General features: G+C 60.1%; 1 protein-coding gene across 6 annotated transcripts in view; it reads right to left on the bottom strand.

Annotated features, from left to right (window-relative positions):
• Nucleotides 1-37: 37 nt before the first annotated feature.
• The window catches only part of TSPAN14 (tetraspanin 14), a 45,771-nt gene continuing 24,455 nt past the window's right edge, over nt 38-21,353 (bottom strand). For 4 of the 6 annotated variants that reach the window (XM_046652542.1, XM_046652543.1, XM_046652539.1 and 1 more), the window contains exons 3-7: nt 8,277-8,327; nt 6,580-6,726; nt 4,797-4,967; nt 2,755-2,880; nt 39-1,600 (exon numbers count right to left, since the gene is read on the bottom strand). In XM_046652542.1, the coding sequence (XP_046508498.1) occupies nt 1,496-1,600; nt 2,755-2,880; nt 4,797-4,967; nt 6,580-6,726; nt 8,277-8,327 (600 nt within the window). In that variant the 3' untranslated portion in view covers nt 39-1,495. Of the gene's footprint in view, nt 1,601-2,754; nt 2,881-4,796; nt 4,968-6,579; nt 6,727-8,276; nt 8,328-21,353 lie in introns of all 6 variants that reach the window. The other 2 variants (XM_046652537.1, XM_046652538.1) reach the window with 2 other exon arrangements.

Raw genomic sequence — 21,353 nt, 5'->3', positions numbered from 1 at the left:
TTTTTTTTTGCTGAGGAAGATTGGCCCTGAACAAACATCTGTGCCAATCTTCCTCTTTCTGTATGTGAGCCGCTGCCACAGCACCACTGCTAGTAGATGAGTGGTGTAGGTCTGCGCCAGGAACGGGAAGGGAACCCGGGTCCCCAAAGCTGAGCACACTGAACTCAGGCCACTGGGCTGGCCCCCGACAGACCTAAAGGTCAGCTCAGTCCCCGTTCCTCACAGCCCACCCCTGGAGAAAGGGGGTGGGGCTTGGAGAGGAAGAGGGGCCTTTAGGGGTAGAAGCCAGAAGGGGGCTCAGTGTCATCTGGGGAGCTGGCCAGAAGGACGGACGGACAGTGGCTGCTCAGACTGTCCCCAGCCTGAGGAGGCTGGCACCAGGAGCCAGAGATGTGCCACCTGGCTCCCTCCCATCCTGCCTCCTGATGGCGGCTCCTGAGCGCGGGATCTCCCAAGGCATACATGCCCACCACCTGCACAGCAGCCAGCCCGGGCCTCACTGCCCAGCCCAATGCAGATGGGACAGGAGCTCTCTGGAGTGGTGTCGGGCTGGACTGCGTCCCCCAAACTCACACGTCCAAGTCCTAACCCCAGGGCCTCAGGACGTGACTATGGTTGGAGACAGTGCCAATACAGAGGTGAACAAGTTAACCTGAGGTCATACAGGCCCCCATCCAACAGGCCTGTGTCCTTGCAGGATGCAGACACGGAAGACCATGTGAGGACACAGGCAGGAGGCTCTGTCCATGGGCCCAGGAGGGAGGCCTCAGGAGAAACCAGCCCTGCAGACACTGGGTCTGGACCCCTAACCTCCAGAATGCTGAGGACATGACTTCTGCCGCTTAAGCCACTCTGGGTACTTCGACGGCAGCCCCAGAAACTGATCCAGGGGCAGCGAGATTCCTAAGTGGAGACAGCAGCTGAGGTGGACATGGGCCCCTCCCTGTGAAACGGAGGCCACTGCAGGGCGGCGGCAGGTTTCCCACACTGGAGGGACACGTCCCGCGTGGCACGGCCAGCAAGAAGGGCGTCCAGTGATTCCCCGAGACACCCCCCCTTCAGAACAGCAGTCACTCATCACCACAGGTACCAGAGCGAGGACCAGGGTGGACTCTGCTCATCCAGGTGCACATCCCTGCGGCCTGTGGAAAGTCCTGGAGGACGGGGCCTGCTCCTGCCCTGAGACCCCACGCCCTCCTGCTGTCACGCTGCCCCCGGACGGCGACTGGAGCAAGCCCCATGCTTGCGCAGCTGCATCCAGGATCCTACGTCACAGACACCCGGATCTCAGAGTCTGTCGCCCAGAACTCTCGTCCGACCTCTTTCCACTAATGCAGCAATGGCTAGGTTTGTGGCTACAGTCCATGGGGCTGGAAATCACGGCCCTTGCTGTCCCCGAGTCCTGCTGCCACCAACAAGGAAGGGAGCACATGTGCTCCGCTCAGACGGCACCTCTGGGTCGCATCCTGGTTTCCCACTCCAGTTGGCACCCGGGCTAAATCAGGAAGCTGGACCACAGGGAACACACCCGGAGAACTCCTGACGCCGGACTCACCTGAGTCCTGACGTCGTATCCACACTGCGTGTTCACGACTTTTTGCTGTAAGAGAAGCAAGAAAAATCAGCCATTTTTGATCTCAAGAAGATGACGGTAGAAAGCTCTAGCAACCTCACAACCAAACGCCGGTGCAGATTCCATCCTGGCTCACGTCCTGCAGTCACGCTGCCAGCGGACCTCTCCTGCTGGGACGGGGGCTGGCAAACCTTTCATGTGAAGGGCTGGACAGTAAATATTTCAGACCCGTCTATGCAGCAACTACTCAGCTGTGTTGCTGTAGTGTGAAAGCAGCCATCAGCAGCACGTAAACAAACGGGCACGGCTATATTTCCATGACACTTTCCTTACAGGCACTGAAATGTGCATTTCATGTAATTTTCACGTGTCACAAAATATTACCTTTCTGATTTATTTTCAACCATTTAAAAATGGCTGAAACCATTCTGGGCTCACAGGTCGCACAGCAGCAGAGAGCAGGCCACATTCGGCCTGGGGGTCACAGTTTGCCAACCCTGGGGCCAGGAGGTAAAAGTCACACTTGTTAAACATCTCACAGTCAAGTGGAGACCTCAGACATGGGCCGTACAACCTCCCAGAACGCAAGCCACTCTGGGTGGGGACTCGCCCACGGGACAGAGACGACGCCCCAGGGCCCAGAGCCAGGCCTTCGGGACAGCACTGTGCCCTGGGATGGGCTCTGCTCTGTTCAGGCTCAGTCCAGGCAAACGCTCAGTGCTCCCTCAAGGGTCATCGCAGGGGCTCAGGGTCTGGAACCAAAGGACCTGGGCATGAAAACAGGTGAAGAAAGAACAGGGGAATTCTCTCTCCCCCGATGGTAATGCATGCTGCTGTCCCGCTGCCCCCGCGGGCTGGAGGGCGAGCTGGAGGACGGGCGTTTCCTCCAGAAAGGGGGGAAGGAGAGGGCAGGCCCGGGCCGGTTGGCAGCACCCTGTCCCGGCGCCCAGAGGGAGCAGGAGACTGTTTCTCTCCTGCCTCACCCAGAACACAGGGCCAGGGTGGGCCACACAAAGGCATTCCTGGAATTTACACATCTAGGAGCTCAGAGCTCAGGAGCCCTGGGGCGGTGGGGGGAGGTGAGCAGGGCATTCATCCAGCCTTAATCCAGGCCCAAGACCCTGAGTCAGGGACCGCTTGGCCCCAGGAGGGGTGCTCGGCCCAGGCACAGGCTGACTCACCGCAGGGTCAGGCACGCAGCAGGAGAAGGGCACCCCGCACTTCTCGCGGCTGTAGCTAGCACCGCTGCAGTTGAAGTAGATGTTAAGGTCCCAGTCTTCAGGGCCGTACGCCCCACAGCACTGGTTCTGCAACCAGACGCCAGAACATCAGGGTCTCCGACAGGGCTGGGCTCACCCAGGGGTCGGTCCCGGGGCAAGTACGCCAACGTGGACCACCCCCTGACCTCCCACATGCACGGAGAGGCTGAGTGACACGACCCAGGCAGCCCCTACAAGGAGGCTGCAGCCACACCACCTCCCGGGCCACACGCATCACAGGCTCCGCACAGGACACCAGCACCGGCTCCATCCCTCCTGACACTGGGCTCTCCCCTCTGGCCTGCCCTGCAGGCCCCTCCGCACCGAGATGCACCCTCCGCCACCCCAGGGGACCCTCCTGTGGGCAGCGAGTCCTCCTCCCCAATCCCCTTCCAGCGGGCCTGGTGACCCCTTCTGTCTCTTTACATAAACCAGCTATTGCCTGTCATTCCCAGGAAGGAACTGGGCCTGGGCAGATGGTAACACCATCGACGCTCTGCCCCAACCGGGGTCTCTAGCCCTCCACACCCCCACAGCTGGTGCAGCTCAAAGAAAACACCCATCTTTCTGAACACCCGTAAGACCAGCCCCACCGACAGCAGCGCTGTGCCGGTAATGGCGTCCCGACCGGAGGGCAGACTCGTAGCTGCATCTGCCCCTGCAACTGATGGCCATGCCATGTCACAACACACACCCAGGACTTCCGGTGGCTTCACTTCTAAGCTGAACCTGTCGACCCACTGCACCCCGGGGTTCCAGGAGCTCTTCGGTTCCCTAACATCTCGCCACAGGAAGCACCGTGATTTACTGAGAATTTACTATTTTTAAAAAAGAAGGCAGGCAATGGAGAAAAGGACAGCGTCTTCAAGGCTGGGGAGAGGAACCAGCCAGCATGCTGGATACCAGCAAGCCCAGGCTCTGAGTGGACAGAGCAGAACCGAATGCAGGCAGAGGTGGCCAGCAGGGCTCCAGAAAGCGGCTGGATGGTGACTGTCACAGGCTAATACAGGCCACCCTTAACAACACAGAAAGGATCTCTGGTCACAGAAATGGGTTCTGCTGGATCCCAAGACACCCAGAATAAGGGCAAGAGGAGTCTTGATTAATAAGGAAGGCAGACTGCAGTTATTTTCAACACTTGCGAACGGCGCTGTGCTCAGTTCTGAGGGAGCTGGGTTTTCTGGCAGAGCACAGTTGGCCTGGGGGCACGGGGTCCTCCCAGGGTAGGGACACTGGCCCCAGCCTCCAGGTACAGCCACCCATGAGGAGGATGGACACCAGATGGAGCAAAGGCCCCGACCTGGGACTGGTTACACAAAGCCCAGGACGTGTTCCCAGAAGGTGACATTCCTCTCCACCGGCGGAAGCACCCCCCAGGCGGGTAGGCCTCCTCAGACAGGAAGGGGAAGAGGCCCCGGGGAGGGAGGGGCGGGAAAAGCCTCAGACGGCAGGTCACGCGCCAAGGGAGGTGGCGGTGCCCTGGTGCCCGCGGCGCCCGGGCCCCCAGGCAGGGGAGGAGGGGACCGACCCTGGGGGAGGGTAGCCAGGGAGGCCGCGCCTGCCGCCCAATCCAAGCAGGGTGGGCACGGGAGCAAGTGCAGGCAGGCAAAGCAAAAGCCAAGCTGGCCAGGCCCCTACCCTGGCCCGGCAAGTGCCCCCCCCCCCCCCAGGCCCAGCCCCAGCCCCAGCCCCAGCCCCAGCCGCACCGAGCCCGCCACCGCCCCGCCCCCGACGGGCCATGCCCCACCCTCCACCAGCCCTCCCACACCCCACACGCCCCCAACGGGCCCAGCCCCACCCGCCACGGGCCGTGCTGCACCCCATGCGCCCGCCCGAGCCCCCCATGGGTCCCGCCATGCCCCCACACCGGGAGAGCCCCGCCACCCACGAGTCCCACCGACCTCCCCACGAGACCCGCCGAGCCCCCCCGAGCCCCCACACCGCGAGAGCCCCGCCGCGCTTACGGCCTTCTGCAGGGAGTCGATGAGGTTCTGCAGGTCGATGTCGTCGCGGTAGGACCTGATGTTGCTCTCGAAGAACTCGCGGAAGCGGTCCCGCACCCAGTCCTGGAAGAGGAAGGCCAGCACGGCCACGGCCAGCTCCAGGAAGAAGATGAGCACGATGGCGCCGCAGAACTGCAGGGTGAGGGCGCGGTCAGCCACCTGCAGCCCGGCGGCCGTGCTCAGCGGACCCCGAGACCCGTCTTCGCGGCGCTCCGCACCGAGGCCCGCGGGGGACGCGGGGAGCCCGAGCTGGTCCCTCCAGCAACTCCGCCTGTCTGCAAAGCGGGGTGTTCGCCCCGCCCTGGCTTGTGGGCAGGAGCGAAGCACAGCAAGCTCCGGGCCAAGTGCCGACTGTGCCCTATGAGGCAGCCCCCCGACAAGGAGGAAAGCCCCACGGGAGGGATGGCCATCCCACCCGCCAGGCCATCAGCGCCGTCAGGGCAGGGCCTGTGCCGCAGACACCCCTTCTGACCACTCTCCCCACCGCCACCATCCGACTTGCTAGGCATCTCTCGTCACCCGCGCTTCAGGGATGGGGAACGAGGCCGCTCGGTCCATGGAGCTTGCCCAGGGCGCACAACGCACACGGGACGGCTGAGCTCCCGACCAGCTGGCTACAGCCATGAGCTGCCAGCGTCTCCACACCCACCCCGCCTGTGAGGACGTGACAGCCCACCACACGACCACCTCTCCAGAGCACGCTGCCCAGCCTCGACAGCAGGGGCCTCCTGCAGGGCCCCCAGCCACAGCGGTACCGCCTCCGCCCAGCCGACTCTGCCCGCAGAACACATCCACACAGCCTCTACCACGGCCGTGCAGCACAGGAGTGGCTGTACCACACCTGGCACACACAGGGCCTTTCAAGACAAGACAGAGAGAAGTGCACACACATCAACAGACGCACATGTACAGACACAAGCATGCACACACGTACACAGATGCACAGACATGTACACACACATGCACAAATACACACGCAAACACAAACGCATACATGCAAACACGTGCACACACATGCATGCGCGCAAACGCGCTCACGCACACACGTACGTGCACACTCACGGAAACACAACGCAACCACACATACACACACATATGCACACACATACGAGGCCCTCCAAAATGCAATCTCCACTCACACAGATGACGCTAAACATAGCATTTTTAAGAGGAAAAAATTAGGAAAAAAAACACGTTTTTTGCTTTTTAAGTTAAGCCCAGGAAAGAGAAAGCTTGATCTAATAAATCCAACAAATAATATATTGTAAAACATGATTATGTGTTTTCCCCACCAGGTGCCATTTAATTTTAACTGAACGCATTTCAAAAGGAATTTGTATCTAAATATAAACCCAAACTCTTAGTAACCCGAGTTCTGCCAGGAATCAAGGATTCTGCAACACACACCCAGCAGATTGACACGCCCAGGAGGGAAACGATGTCCCACCATCACTGGCACATCTTTTCATCTCAGCCCGTAGGGCAAAGGTGAGGGGCAGAACAGACAAGCTGTTCTCAACCTGAGGGAAGGTCAGAGGCCCACTCCTCCCGGGAAGAGGAGCTGGCGTGGCTGGCCTGCTCCCTGTAGCTGTACCACTCGGTGGGCAGCGGGATACAGAAGACCGCACCCCCACTACTGGGGAGTGGGGGGCTGGTAAGAGTGGCGCCGCCCACCAGATCTGGTGAGAGCCCGCCCAGCAGGGCCCGCCTCCGCCCTCCCCGCCCCCAAGGCGCGGCCACTCACAAACTTGAGCAGGCAGATGTTCTCCCGCAGCGCCCCCACGCAGCCTGCGAAGCCCAGCGTGAACATCACCACGCCCACCATCAGGACCAGCACCACCGGATCGATTCCATGCATCCGCGTCACTTTGGTGAGGTCGGAGAGCACCCCCTGAAAGGGGCAGAGCAAGGAGGGCAGGATCAGCCCTGAAGGGAGCCAGAGTGCCCGGGGGGCGGGGCTGTGTGTGGAACGGAACTGAGGGTAGGGAGCCGCCTTCGCAGGCTCAGACGTCTCATTAGAAGCCAGGCCAGTGCGGCCCCTGCCCACCTGCCCCCTACAGGCCCCTCTGCCCAGGAGATCCTCGACCACCCCGCCCAGGGCCCTCACGTGCCGCGGTCCCGTCTCCATCCAGGCCATGCGTCCCCCGGGCAGACCCCGTGCTTCCCTGGGAGCTCGCAGGATGCCTATGCCAGGCCTGGGGTGGAGGGGGGCCTGAGGAGCCTGTGGTCAAGGCCCTTTGGAGCCACAGCCATTATTAGTGCCCCAACTTGGCCCGCAGCTCGCAGTGAACCCCACTCTCCTGAGACGGACGCTCTGGTGGAGAACAGGCCGCCGCGGCAGATGCAGGCGGCGCTGCGCACAGACTGCACTGCCCACAGCGTGGCCGCTGGCCGTGCGTGCGACCAAGCACCTGAAACGTGGCCGCAGGACTGAAGAAACGAGGCTAACTTGTATTTCATTTTAACTAGTTTAAATATAGTTACTTGTGGCTAGTGGCAACCACAAGCGACAGGGCAGCTGTACAGGACGCAAGGGAGGAAGGAGAGCGAGCTGGGACCTGGGACCATGATGGCGGGCCTCCACTCAGGCCCTGCCGGCGAAGCCACACGGTGGCGCTGTGAGCCACCACGGCACGGGGACATGGCCCGCAGTCCTAGGGCCCCAGAAAGAGAGCCCGTGGACCTGGGCGCCCCTCCTCCTCCAGGCAGTGAAGGGAGGTCTCCTGAAGGACCGAGGGTCCTGGTTCAGCCAGCCCACTCCACTTGCTCCTCCCCCCCCACGCCCCCCAGCCCTCACCCCCCCCCGCCCCCCCCCCCAGCCCTGCCAGCCCTCACCACCTCCCGGACGGCCCACCATGGCTCCACCTGCCCACATGCTCTAGTCCCCTCCCCAGGTTACCACCGCCCCTTGTCCTAGCAGACAGTCAGAGCCCACTCTCCCTTCCCCAACTCTCCCGGACAGGGTGGGGGCGGTTCACAGGTGTGTGAGGATCTGCCCGTCCCACAGGTGTCCACTCCCTGCCTCAGGGGCTCTTTCTGTGGGCGAGGAGGAGAACCTCAGGGATAAACACGATGTGTCCAGGGGCCTGCAGGCTCCCAGAGGCACAGATGGGTCAGGACGCGGCCCGGGCCTGCCCTGGACACAGCTGCGGGCCAGCCCCCAGGCGACCTGGGGCTTCTGGGGACAGAAGAAAGGGCTCTGCACACCCTTGGGCTCAGAGACCAGCCGCCCTCTGGGACAGGCCCCCCACAGGGAGCAGAGCCAGTCGAGGACCAGGGGTTTTCACTGTCCCTTCAGTGACTGTTTCCAGGAGCTGCTCTGCAAAGATTAATGATGACAAACCACTACCTTGCACAAGAGACACTTGTCGGGGGGAGTCTGGAGGAAGGGGTCTGGTTTTGGCGGCCAATGCACAGGGTCCTGGCGACGGTTACACCTACCTTTTCGCTCCATGCCCATAGTCCAACTCCGAGGAAGACGACTCCGGCCAGCTGGGCAGGGGCGGCGGGGAGAGAGAGAGACAGTTAGGTCGGAAGTCAAAACGCGCTTCTCACAGGGGTCCTCGCTGCTCACCGCAATGCTCCTGCTAGCGTCCATGACAGGCGGAGGGGGGCAAGGCAGCCCTTGGCCCCTGCAGGTGACGGGGACTCTCTGCCCAAGGACAAGGGGACGCTGAAGTTCTTCAGACAACCCGCACCCCCTTCCCTGACGGCTCAGACATGCTCCTCCAAACCCAGACAGCCCCATCCAGAGAGCAGGGGCAGCAGACCATCCGGGAGAGACCCCTGGGTCAGACATGCGGCCACGCCCTGTCTCTTCCCCATCCCACAAGCCCCTCCACTCGCTCCAGGGCACTCTCTGCTACGGATGGCTGCGCCCCTTGTGACCCCCACCCCAGGCACCCTCGCAGGCTCCGCACCACCGGGCACCGCCCTGCGGCCGCCCCAGACCTCCAGCCCCGAGACACACCGCGCACAGACAGCAGCTGCCCAGGCCACCTGAGAGCCTGGCCCAGGCCCCTCCCCGAGACACCGACTCCACATGGGGCACACAAACACTTGAGCATTAGTTACAGAATTAAGGTGGGCCTGCACTAAGCAATGAGCACCCAGGAAAGGCGGCATCCCACCCCACCCACCCCCCGACCGCTGCCCACAAGAGCCCCTGGGGCTGCCTCGCTTCTCTTGCATGTCACCACCACAAGGAGCCTCTGAGAATACGCTGTGCTGGGCCAGCATTTAGGGCCACTCATCGCACCCCCAGGATAAAAGCTCATCGGACCCCCAGGATAAACGCCGGCCTGGGGTCTCTATCCTCAGGCTTCAGGACTCCGCAGCCCCCTGAGCTTCCTGCTCACTCACTCCTCCCCAGCGGCTGCAGGGGACAGAAAGGCCTTTAAAGCAGCCCCGGGGATCTCGACCTCTGGATCACAGACCACTTTCAGGAAAGGCGCATGCGCCCACTATGCTGACAGATGGCGCAGCACCCAGTCTTCCCCGGGCGGGCACGCGCCTGTGTGCGGGTCCCCTCCCTGCACCTGCGGGAGCAAGCGCGGCCGCAGGGTGGCTAGACCCCAGCAGGGGAGGAGGGCCTGCCGCCAGGCTCTGTTGGGTCACTGGTTCCTCACTCCCGAAGTGACTCAGCAGATACTGGCTGGGTGCACCCCAAGTCCAGCCCTGGAGACAGCACCGAGCCCGCGCCAGGACCTGGGGTCTGCGCTCCAGGGAGGTGACGGGGCCTCTCCACCCCACCACTGGGACTGCCATCCTCCTCCTCCCATGGAGTGACCCGCTGATGAAGGTCTGTTTTCTGGACGGGGTGCGGGACGGCCTCCTTGCCCTCCCCAGGCGTCTCAGTGCGCAGGAACAGGCCCGAGGGGACCAGTCCTGCCGGCAGCCCCACCACTCCTCGGTGCCCGCGGCTGACTGGGGTCCTCCTACAAAGCTGGGCGCTCACCTGCCCTCACCCACACCACCGGCACTCGGCCCCCACCAGCACTGGCTCTGCGGCCGCAGCGCACTCGGTGTCTTCCGCCACCCCTGTCGCTCCTTCCCCGTCTCTGGTCTCTTGGGTTGGTTCCTCCTCCTCTTCCAGGCCCTCGGAAGGCCGGGCGCCTTCCAGCTCGGTCCTGGCCCTGGGCCCCAGCCTTGGGGCTGACCTGCAACTCACATGGCCTAGACGCAGCCGCACTGCTGACTCACAACCCTCCCGCATCAAAGCCCCTGGCATCTGCCTGGCCTGTCGCGAATGCGGAGCCACACTTACATCATAACGCCCCAGACAGAGCCCTGGTCTCCCCAGCCCCCACGGGCAGCCCCCTAACTCTTCCCCGCCTCCTGAGATGCACCACCGTCCATCCACTCATTTAAGGAAGAAAGCCTGACCTCAGCTTGGCGCCTCTCCCTCCAATCCCACACTGGGTTCCACCTTCATCATACATGGTGCATCTGGGCCCCTTTCTTCCCACTCTGTTCCCACCCACCCTCCTCCTGCGGGGCCTCCTCGCGCTCTCCCACAGGTCCCCAAGCAACTAGAACAATCCTTTAAAAATACAGACCAGGTAACTCCCCTTCTCAAAATTCTCCAGTGACCTCCTTTTACACCAGGATAAACTACTCGCCATGGCCCACTCCGGAGGCAGGCCCACATCCCACCCCCACCCCCCGCCCCCAGGCCACCCCACCCAGGCATTGTAACCCAGTCCTGACCTCACTGAACTCTTCCCCCTTGGAGCCCTGCCCTGCCCCCTGGCCTAGAAGGCCCTTCCTCCACACCTCTTCCTGTCTTCCTCCAGCCCTTCCTTCAGCTCTTCAAACTTCCCCTGCTCAGAGCCTCGCTTTCCTGTCCTAGGTGGACAGCTCCCTCCCGTCCACCGCTCCTGACCTCCTTCCCCACAGGGCTGGCTGTCTGTCTGTCAAGTCTCCCCCACTCAGGCTGAGGGCAGCCTGCTTCTCTTTTGTTTGGGTTGTATCCCAAAAACTTGCAGAAGGGCTTGGCCACAGCAGGCACAGAGCAGGCGCAAGTGAGCGCATCACCAGGCGCCAGGACCGGGGTAGCCCTGGCCAGTGGTCATCCAGCTCCCCTCCGGGTACTCCCCAAGGTGGAGCCCAATCCAAAGCCCAGCCCAGCCCGGCGGTCAGGCCCCACGAGGGCGCTCGGATCATGGCAGGACAGGGTCACGAGGCTGTCCACCCCAGCCCCCATCCAGGGTCCCCAGCGAGCATTCCAGGCCCTGGAATTGCTTCCCGTGACAATCCACCCCCCGACCCCACGGTGGGACATGGACGGTGAGAATCACGGCCAGCTTGAGAAGCCGGCCCCAGCCCCACAGCACAGCTCTCCTCCCACACAAGGACCAGCTCTGAGAAGATGGGCTCAGGTTTCCTCCATTGTTTCAAAGGAAGAACTCAAGTTAACTTGCACCAGAAAGACAGGAACTGGGGGCGTCACATGTCAGGTCACAGGTTCCACCAGCACTGGCCCCGGGCGGGAACTCTGGGGACCAACAGAAGTCTCAGAGACGAGGAGACTGAGGAAGGACTAGATAGGGAAGCGACCTGTCTGGGAACTCACACAGCAGCCCCGTGAATGGGCACAGACGCTCGGTGGCACAAACGCTCGCTGGCAGAGCCCATCCCTGGAACTCGGCGAGGCAGACCGGGCGGTCTCCCCGGCTGCCAGCCACGTGGGAGCGACAGCTCAGCTGGGCGCCCTCCAGCCTCACAGCAGCCTTCTCTCTCTTCTACAGTCTAATTAAATTCCCTCCCAAAGAACGGGGCCCAACTCCTGCCGAGCCCAAAGGAGGCCAGCCTTAGACCGTCAGGACAGATACCACGGTGGCCACCCTGGCAAGCAGCACCACCCTCCCCCCCGGTGCTGGACACTAAACACTGACTACCCCCAAGGAACCCCTTCCACACCCCTCACGCTGGAACCGTTACCCCATTTTTCAGTGAGAAAGCGCAGATGTGGGAGGATTTGGTGATCTGTTCAGAGTCACACAGCTGACTGGTGGCAGAGGTAGGAACCAAACCTCATGTCTCTGGGCCTCCTGACCACTCACAGGGCAGCCATCGACGCCAGGAGCAGCGAGTGGCAGCCTGCATCCCCACCACGCAGCAGTCACGGGCCAGTGTTGGGAGAGTCTGTGAAGGGGCGCTGGGCTGGGTAACTCTGAAGCCAGTGACCCCATCAGCAGGTGGTGAGCTCAGGTCACGCTGTGTCCCAACCAGGGTGGGTGGCCAAGGGAGCAGGGCCTCTTTGGGGTCACTGCAAAGATGGCTGACTTTCCACCTTAGGTGACGGCCCCTACGAAGGAAGGGGTAAGATCTTCTCAGGGAGCTCTGGGCGGGTCCAGCCCTGCCATGTCCTGGAAGCCACAAGGAGTCCCTCACCACAGGAGCAAGCCTGTGGCACTTCACAAGGCAGGCTCACATCACAGCGGAAGTGCAGACACCCAGTGAGGCCCTGCTGAACTGCAGGACAGTTTCAACACCAACCTAGTCAAAAGCAGCCCTCATCACCACGAGTCAGTGGCCCTGGCCCCTGGCAAGATCTCGTCTCTGTGTGTGTAAAGGACTTAGGCAATTTTGAGGACCTTCCTCAGCAAGCTCGGGGCAAACCACAGACAGCAATGCACCATGTGCAGCCCTTCCCCTCTGGTCCCGGTTCCTGCAAGTTCCCCGGCCAACATGCACAGAGCCCCTTGCCCTGGGCCACCTGCGGACGCCTCCGGGAAAACCAGAAGCAAAAGCAAGAGTGAGCCACTGGTACTCGAGGCCGCCCAGAGCACGCTGGGCGCCAGCACAGGCCGGCCGCTCAAGTTCCCATCCCAGCCCTGGGGGGCAAATGGACTTGGTGCGAGACCAGGAACTTCTCCAGCTGACGTTTTCCTCTGCAAAACGTGGATGAGCCTTTCTGGGTCCCAGGAGGGTGGTAAGGACCGAAGGCAACAACACTACAGGGCCCCGGTGTGCCAGGGCACAGAGCATGCCATGTGAGCCCCACCTGCGAGGGAGGCTGGCAGGGGCTGGGGACCCACTCTGCGCCCACCCCGCACGAGCCCCCTGCACCAGCCTCTGTCCTCAGACGAGGCCCTCCTTTCCAGAGGCCTCTGGAGACGAGAGTGAAGCCGAGCTTGGGAAATGGAGCCTCCTGCAGGTTTGTAAAGTAAGATAGGAAAGGATGGGGCTGGCTCCGTGGCCTAGTGGTTAAGTTCGCAAGCTCCGCTTCAGTGGCCCGGGCTTCACAGGATCAGATCCTGGGCGCAGACCTAGCACTGCTCATCAAGCCATGCTGCAGCAGGCGTCCCACACAAAATAGAGGAAGATGGGCACAGATGTTAGCTCAGGGCCACTCTTCCTCAACAACAACCAAAAAGATAGGAAAGGATGATGGGAAGAAAACAGGGTAGGGAGTGAAGGAGGCTGGAATAGAGCCTCACTCTGTCCCCAGCTGACCCTGTGGTCTGAACACGCCACCCCTCGCTTGGACCTCAGTTTGCCAATCTGCAAGACTGCAATCTGCAAGAGCAGTGGGAGACCAAGATCTCCAGGGGCCCAGGCACCTCTACTGCCTCAGCTCTGCCGTCACACATCACGCCAGGCGGAGACCCCACAGTCCTGGCACCCCCAGAACAGGAGCCCCGACTCCAGCCTGCTGAGCTCAGGGAACAGCAGAGATGCCATGGCCACCTGCAACGGCAACAACCCAATCACTAGCCAGAGGACGCCAGACAGCAGAGACCCGACACCCCACCCGGCTTGAGAGCCCCGTGGGCCCTGGGGAGTCCCGGGGTCCCTGTGGGACTGGGAGGCCTGGCCCCTCAAGGCGGTGGCCACCAGGCACCCTGACGGAGCAGGGCGGGCCCCTCAGACAGCCCCACGGTAAATGGCCTGAGTCAGCCTCTTCCCTGAGGGTGTGGAAGGCCTGGAGCCAGAGGGCGGCTGGGGCCCAGCTTCCTCACCACAGGGGAACCGGCATGGTAGGGGGGGGTCACACAGCGGTCACACGCCAGCCTTTCCTCCCGCCGGAAGGGCGGCTCTGAGAACCAGGAGCACGTGCACCGTTCCCAGCACAGCCAGTGAACCCACGCAGGCCCCGCAGGCTGGGGAGGAAGGAGGAGGACTCCCCAGAGAGCTGTGTCCCCAACAACAGAGCACACCCTCGCCAGCCCCGCCCAGGTACTGCCATGTCAAGGCCTGTGAGAGGAAGGAAGGCGGAGGGGCAGCTCCCCAGGCAACTGGGAGAAGGAACCCCCCCAGCCCAGCCCCTGCCAGGCCGGCATGGCTCGGTGACAAACCGTCAGCAGAAAACCAAGACACTCAGCCGTGGTCGACGTCTCTCCAAAGGGCCAGACAGTAAATGTTCCAGCCTCGCCTGCTGGACGATCTGCTACCACTGCTCGACTCTGCCGTTACAGCGGACAGCAGCCACAGGTAACACAGACACAAAGGGCAGGGCTATGCTCCGATAACGTCGCATGCACAGAACAGGCAGAGTGCCCAGTCGGGCTGGCAGGCCAGAGTCGGCCGAGTCCTGCAAAACTGCCACACTAAAGCCACCTGGACCCGGAGACGAAGGACAGGACTGCCTGCGGCCAGTCACCTGAGCCGGGACATCCTGGGTCCAGGTCTCCCACCCTGGCGTGTTTCTGTGTTACCTGAACAGGTCATAACAGCATGACCTGTAAACAACCCACGTGATACTTCCCCACGACAGAGAGAATGAACGAGCTGTGACCACACACGGCAGCATGAATGAGTTTCACATGACAGTGAACAGAAGACGTCAGGCTCCAAAGACTTAATACTGACAGGGAAGTGTTAGGGGTTGAACATCCCCCAAAAGTCCTATGTTGAAGCTTTAACTCCCACTGGTTTCTGGGAGTGATGGAATCTGGAGGGGGGCCTTTGGGAGGTGATTAGGGTCAGATGCGGTCATGAGGTGGGGCCCCCACGATCAGCACCCTCGTAAGAGGGAGACCGACCAGAGCTCGCTTGCTCCCTCCCTCTCTGTCTGCCTTGTGAGGACACAGCAAAAAGGCAGCCGTCAAGCCAGAGAGGGGCCGCCCCACAACCAGACCGAGCTGGCCCCCTGCTCTCAGACCCCTGGCCTCCAGACTGAGAGAAATGAACTTCTGCAGGTCAGCCAGCCTACGGGACTGTGTTCCGGCAGCCCGAGTGGACCAGGACAGCGAGGATACTCAGGTGGGATTGGCAAGGAAGGAAGGAAAATGTGACCCAAACAAGGAAAACTTCAGTGACCAGAAAAGACTCAGGAACGACAGAGAAGATGGAACTAGCAAAGACTTTACAACAGATGCTGTAAGCATGCTCAGGGATCTAAAGGAAAGTATAAACATGATGAGGAGAGAACAGAAAATATAAAAAACATCCAAATGGAACTATTAGAAATAGAAAATACAACATTAGAAATGAAGAATTCGCTGGACGTGTTTAACATCCAGAGACACCAGAGCAGAAAAAAACGACTGAACGTGAAGACAAAGCAATAGAAACTGTCGAAACTAAAGGATGGGGGAGGAACTAAATAAGGCCTCAGGGACATGCGGGACAAGGAGACTGAGAAAAAAAGTGGGCGAGGGTGTATATTTGAATAAATAATGGTCAAAATGTCCCGAAGTTGATGAAAACTACAAACCCACAAGTCCAAAAACCCAATGAACCCCAAACAGAATAAACAAAGAAAACCACAGCAGCATATGTCGTAATAAAATTGCGGAAATCCAGTAATAAAGAGAACTCTTAAAGGAAGCCACAGCAGGAAGGAAAAGACACACTGCAGACAGAGTATGCATGTATGAGACATTTTAGCCAAATGAAACACATCAAAATGTGTGGGACGCAGAAAATGTATAATATCAAATATCTGAAATCAATGCTCTGATCTTCCACCTTCTTAAGAAACTAGAAAAAGAGCAAAATAATCCACAAGTAAGTAGAAGGGAGGAAATAATAAAAACAAGAGCAGAAATCAATGAAATAGACTGGATATGGGAGGCGAGACGGCTGCACAACAAAGTGAAAGTACTGATGCCAGAGCCGTGCACTTACACAGTGGCAGGCGGCAGATCCGAGTTGCTGGGGTGACGGGGGACACCGCCGCCAGCTCACTGCGCTGCACACTGGAATGGACAAACGCTATTCTCAATCACACTTCAGCAGAGGTAACTTTTAAAAAGTACTTCTGAAAATAAAAGGCACAAATGAGAGGGAGCTGGGGCACTCCATGCAGAAGCCAGGTGGCTCCAGCAGACCGGGCCCTGCTGGCTCTGTACCAGCAAAGGATGGAGACCCACACAGCAGCCGTCCCCTGGACTGGGCACCCCCGTGAGCAAGTGTGAGTCAGCATACATGCCAGGGACAATCACGGGCGCCGGGAACAGCCCTTCCTCGGAAATCCCTGCCGGTGGTCCAGGGCCCAGGAGGGCCGAGCCAGTGGGATCAGAGCGAGGCCCCGCAGGGATCCAGTCCAGCGACTCCCAGCCCTGTGGACCCTCCGACTGCCTCAGCGGGTCTGCCTGTGGAAACACACACGCACTCCACGTGCCAAAGACAGGGCAGTCGCTGCCTGTGAGCTGGGACAGCCCTTCCGAAGAAGCAGTCACGACTATATAGATAACGCTAGGCTGGTCAAACAACGCACACACCTTCTGACCCGTCTGTCCTCACTCCCGGGAACCCAGCCCGGCAAACCTTCTCCTGAAATCACAGCATGAGAGGCATTTCCAATAAACGCATGTTCTCTTTTCCTGGGGAACTTCGCCCCTCCCCCAAAGGGAAGAATGCGTATCACACAAAGCTGATCACTGCGTCCTTATCTAGGATGGCAAGAAACTGGAAACAACCTGAATGCCCAACGTGAGGATTTCCAAGACTACAGTCGGGAGACTATGAAGCAACCTGGACTGTTCGACACCAGGTGAGGCTGGAATAGAACACGATGACATGGAGCTGTGTGTGTGACGCAGACAGGGGCACGCGGCCCCGTGAGATGCCTTGCGGAGGCCTCTACAATTGCCACGCAGTTCAAGAAGTTCATTAAATAAAACCTCAAGAGGCAAAGGGACCGCTTGTTCTCAGCAGGAAAAGTGAAAACACACCACACACAGTGTGTGTGTATACGTAACACTCGACTTTTGCCTTTGTCTGCATGAATTACAAACAGTAGAAGCAGAAAAGGCATTTGCATTTGGCCCTGGCAGTCAGGCCCTGGGGTCCGAGGACAGAGCGCAGGTCAAATAAGGGCAATTCTCTATCAGAGTGATCCAGCGACAATGGGCCCCTGTGGGAGGTGGGGAGTCCCCTGTCAGAGGAGGAACTCAATAAAGGCCAAAGGAAGAGAAGACGACCCGGCCAGGGGAGCCTGCTATGCACAGGCGCAGGGACCAAGCAGGCCTCTCCACATCTCCACATGGGACTTGCTTTGCCATCTTGGGTCGAATGGCCTCCCGTCCTGGTTTGCCTGGGACAGACCTGGGGTATACCTGTTGTTCTGGCAAAATTCCTAATAACCTCTCCTTCTCTCTTAAAAGTTCCCGATTTGGAGCATAAGTCATACATTCACCCCCTGCCTGGGAGGCGTCTGTGGCTGAGGAAGGGCCTCGAGGCAGGCTGGCACAGCGCAGACGTCCATGCTCGCCTCTCTCCCAGAAACAGGCCGCGCGTTAGGCCGGGACCCTCATTCCGCCCCTTACAAGCAGGGGAGCCGAGGCTCGGACGTGCCAGAGCCCTGAGACGGCCGAGGCGGGGCTCTCCTCCTGCGAGCACGGGCTGCCTGCCATGCTCTGAGGGGCTGTAGCTCCTCACTGTTCACCCCCCTGGGAATCAGATCCAGGCCACGGCTCCCTCTGCCTGCAGATGAACCGGGCGCTTGTGCGGGAAGAAGGCTGGAGCTGCAGACCTCGTCTGAGCGGGTTCACTCAGCACACCAGGGGAGCTCAGATGCCGTGTGGGACCGGGGTTGGGGGGGCAGTGAGAACAAGCAAGGGCGCCCCTCCCGCACACCCCCTCCAGCTCCCTTCCTCTGGAAGCCAAAGGGTAAATCCCGACTGTGCTAATAATATAAAATTGACCGTCGCAGCCATTTTTGAGTGCAGCTCAGTGGCAGCAGGCACGGGCACAGTGCCGGACAACTGTCACCAGCATCCACAGGATGCTCTTCATCTCGAGAACCGACACTCCGTCCCCATGAAGCAACTTCACCCCACGCCCCCAGCCCCTGGCACCTGCAGTCTACTGTCTGTCTCAAGGATTTGACTTCTCAAGGGACCTCGTGTAAGTGGAATCATAGCATCCTGGTCCTCTGTGACTGGTTTATTTCGCCTAATGTCTCCAAGGTTCACGCACGTTGTAGCAGGTGTCAGAAGCTCCTTCCTTCTTAAGGCTGAATCATGAGCACTAGCCATGGGGCGTGCGTGCCACATCTCGATCATCCGTTGTCCATCCATCCATCACACCTGGGCTGTTTCTACCTCTGGGTTGTGAGTGGCGCTGCCATGAACACGGCTGGGCTCGCATCTCTTCCACCTCCAGCTCATTCTGCGGAGTGCAGGCCCACAAGTGGAAGTGCTGATCACACGTGATTCTATTTTTTACTTTTTGAGGAACCTCCACACTGTTTTCCACAGCAGCTGCATCATTTTACATTCCCACCAACAGGGCACAAGGGCTCCAAGTTCCCCACATCCTCACCCACATTTCTTATTTTCTGGTTTTTAATAACAGCCATCCTAAAGGTGTGAAATGGTATCTTGTTGTGGTTCTGATTTGCATTTCCCTGTGTCAAAGTGCGACTTTGCACTAGAAACAGGCCTGACACAACCAAAGAAAGATTATTAATATAATTAAAAAAAAAAAAAAAGGTAAGAATGCTAGTGTCCTCCAACGCTGTGGGCTAGAAGCAGTGTTTCCCTGACATCCCTGTGACAGGAGCCCAGGACTCCTGCTCGCTTGGTGAGAACAGACACGGATGTTACTAGCATCCACATTCCTCACCCAAGCGAGTATTAACGGTCCCCTGGAAAAATCGCAGCCCGGAAGTTGGGGAGAGCGAGCTTAAAAAACCTGCTAGGACGGCTACAGGTGTTTACTGTAAAAGTCACTCTGAACGGGGAAACTGCTAAATAGGGCCTCGTACTTGCTCCAGCGCCCAGAACTGGCCCAGGACCCGCAGGCCGCCACCTGCACAGTCACACGCGCCCGCTGAGCCAGGCCCACGTCGCGGCCACAGCCCTGCCCCCTGAACTCTGCAAGTTCATGGAAACAAAACAGACACAAAACGCCGTGCAAAACAACCTGTCTGTGCTCCGCCTGGAAACAACCCAAGGGGGGAACACAAATTAAACAGAATTGGCTGTGAGTTGACGACGGCTGCAACCAGGTGACGGGAGCACAGCGGTTCACTGTATTATTCTGTTTCCCTACTTTCTCCACCTAAAAAGGAAAACTTCTCTGAGGAGGTAAGGTCCGACCTGTAGTTTCACACTCTTCCAGCAGCCCCGTGGGGCAGGCAGCCAGCAGGTGAGAGCAATGAGACAGGAACACAGCGAGGCCTCAGCTCAGACGAGTCCAGACAGCACCGGGTGACCCGCTGTACCCCAGTTCCCAGGCCTCACCACACTCCCAGCTCCTGCACAGACTAAGACAGCGATGACGCCCAGGACCCAGCGGGGGGCCGGGTGCCCCCGGCAAGGCGTGGCCTCCCCCTCGCCTTCCCAGCCGAGCACCCTCCCGCCTCGGGCTCCTGACTGCCCTCTGTCCCGGCCGGCTCTGCCCCAGTGCACACGTGGATGACGGTCACCTCTCGGCCACACACGTCACTGGTCCTGCAAAACTCCGGGAGCACCGCAGCCTGCAGCCTCGGAACCGACAGGCTAGGATCCTGGATTCACGAACCCGCTGCCTGATGTCAGTGCTGCCCACGTACCACTGGGCAAGTGAGGAAAGCTTCCCGGGAGCAAAGGCCCTGTTCTGGAACGCTTTGAGGAAACGGAGCTCACCAGGCCCGTCCGCAGTGGTGGAGGGCCCACTCCAGCTGCAAACATCAGGATGAGTCATAAGTCGAGGCACAAGCATGGCCGGGGGGATGGACGAGAGCTGGGCGTGTGAGGGTCCAGTGTCGAACTGCCCGCCTGTGCCAGGTGGCCTCCAGCGCACACCTGCTGGGGGGTCAGAGGGCTCCCCTCCAGGCAGGGAGCAGCGAGGTCTGGGAAGCCACCTGCAGCAAGGATGGGGCAGCCTCAGGCCTCCCACTAGGAGAACCCACGGGAACAGCACCCAGCGTCAGCATTCCCACCGCCAGGCAGCGAGGAGGCAGCTGGCGACAGCAGTCAAGCCACTGCATCCCACCCTATTCCTCCGGGACAGAAAACCCTCAAAACTGAGACAAATCATCAGATGACGACACTGTATGACCAAGGCTGAGATGTCTGGTGCGACGCCTGCCTCATTCTCGAGACTTCCAGCCCACAGATGAAACGCCCAAGTTCGCAGGGGACACAAGCGCAGCACCAGGCCGCTCACCCCGTCCTGCTCCTGCCCCGTCCCCACAGCCACTGGGAACCCTGCTTCCACCAGGTGCCTCTGCGCATGGCCAGGTCCTCCCTCCCCTGCAGTCAATGTCCACCTCTCCCAGACCAGACCCACTGGCCACACACACAGTACAGTCTGCCCTCTAACCCGTGAGCCACCTCCAGCCAGCCCCAACCCTTCTGCTCCTCTTTAAGGAAAGAGTCCTTGAAAGAACAGTCAGGAGCCTCCGGTCTCCAGTGTCTCATGTCCACAGGCCCCTCTGCCAGCTCCAGGTGGGCGTCCACCACCCAGAGCACACAGCAGCTCTGGTCAAGGCCACCAGCACTCACCGCCTTGTCAAAGCCAGTGGCAATCCCATCCTCACCCTCCTCTCCCCTGAGAGTGGCCAAGACCTTCATCTCCAGGATGGTCCCTGACACAAGAGGTGCCATCTCCACATGCTGCCTAAGAGGCCATTCAAACCCCCAAACCCCGTCTCAGAGCACGGGCCCTTGCAAAGTCAGCTCATACCATCCAACTCACAGCCTACCGAGAGGGAGAAAAAGCGGAAAATGGTTCCAACTACTTACTGCACCGTGCACGACTGGGCCCTGTCATCCTCTGCCCTCACCTGCGTGCCCTCTCCCACAAGCTCGCTCAGCTCCAGCCACAGGCCCTTCTTTCCATCCCTCGCACATGACGAACTCATTCCTGCCTCAGGGCCTTTGCAAACGCTGCTCTCCCTGCCTGGAGCTTCGTTCCCCAGACCCCCACATGGCTGCCTCTTCACCAGCACTCGGGCCTCAGCCCACAGGTCCCCTCCTCGGAACACCCTTCCTACCACCCTTCCTAAGTGGAGGAGCTCCTCTCCCCTCCTCTGTTGCTCAGGAGGCTGATGCCGCTTTTGGTTAAACGCCAGTGGCACAAGGGCCAGGCCTACTGCCTTATCCACTCTTACCTCCCGGGCCTGGGGCAGGGCCTGGC

This window comes from Equus quagga, chromosome 2, assembly GCF_021613505.1.
Source record: "Equus quagga isolate Etosha38 chromosome 2, UCLA_HA_Equagga_1.0, whole genome shotgun sequence".
Lineage (NCBI taxonomy): Eukaryota > Metazoa > Chordata > Mammalia > Perissodactyla > Equidae > Equus > Equus quagga.
The sequence above is the reverse complement of the archived record's forward strand: the minus strand, read 5'-3'. Positions and strand labels throughout refer to the sequence as shown.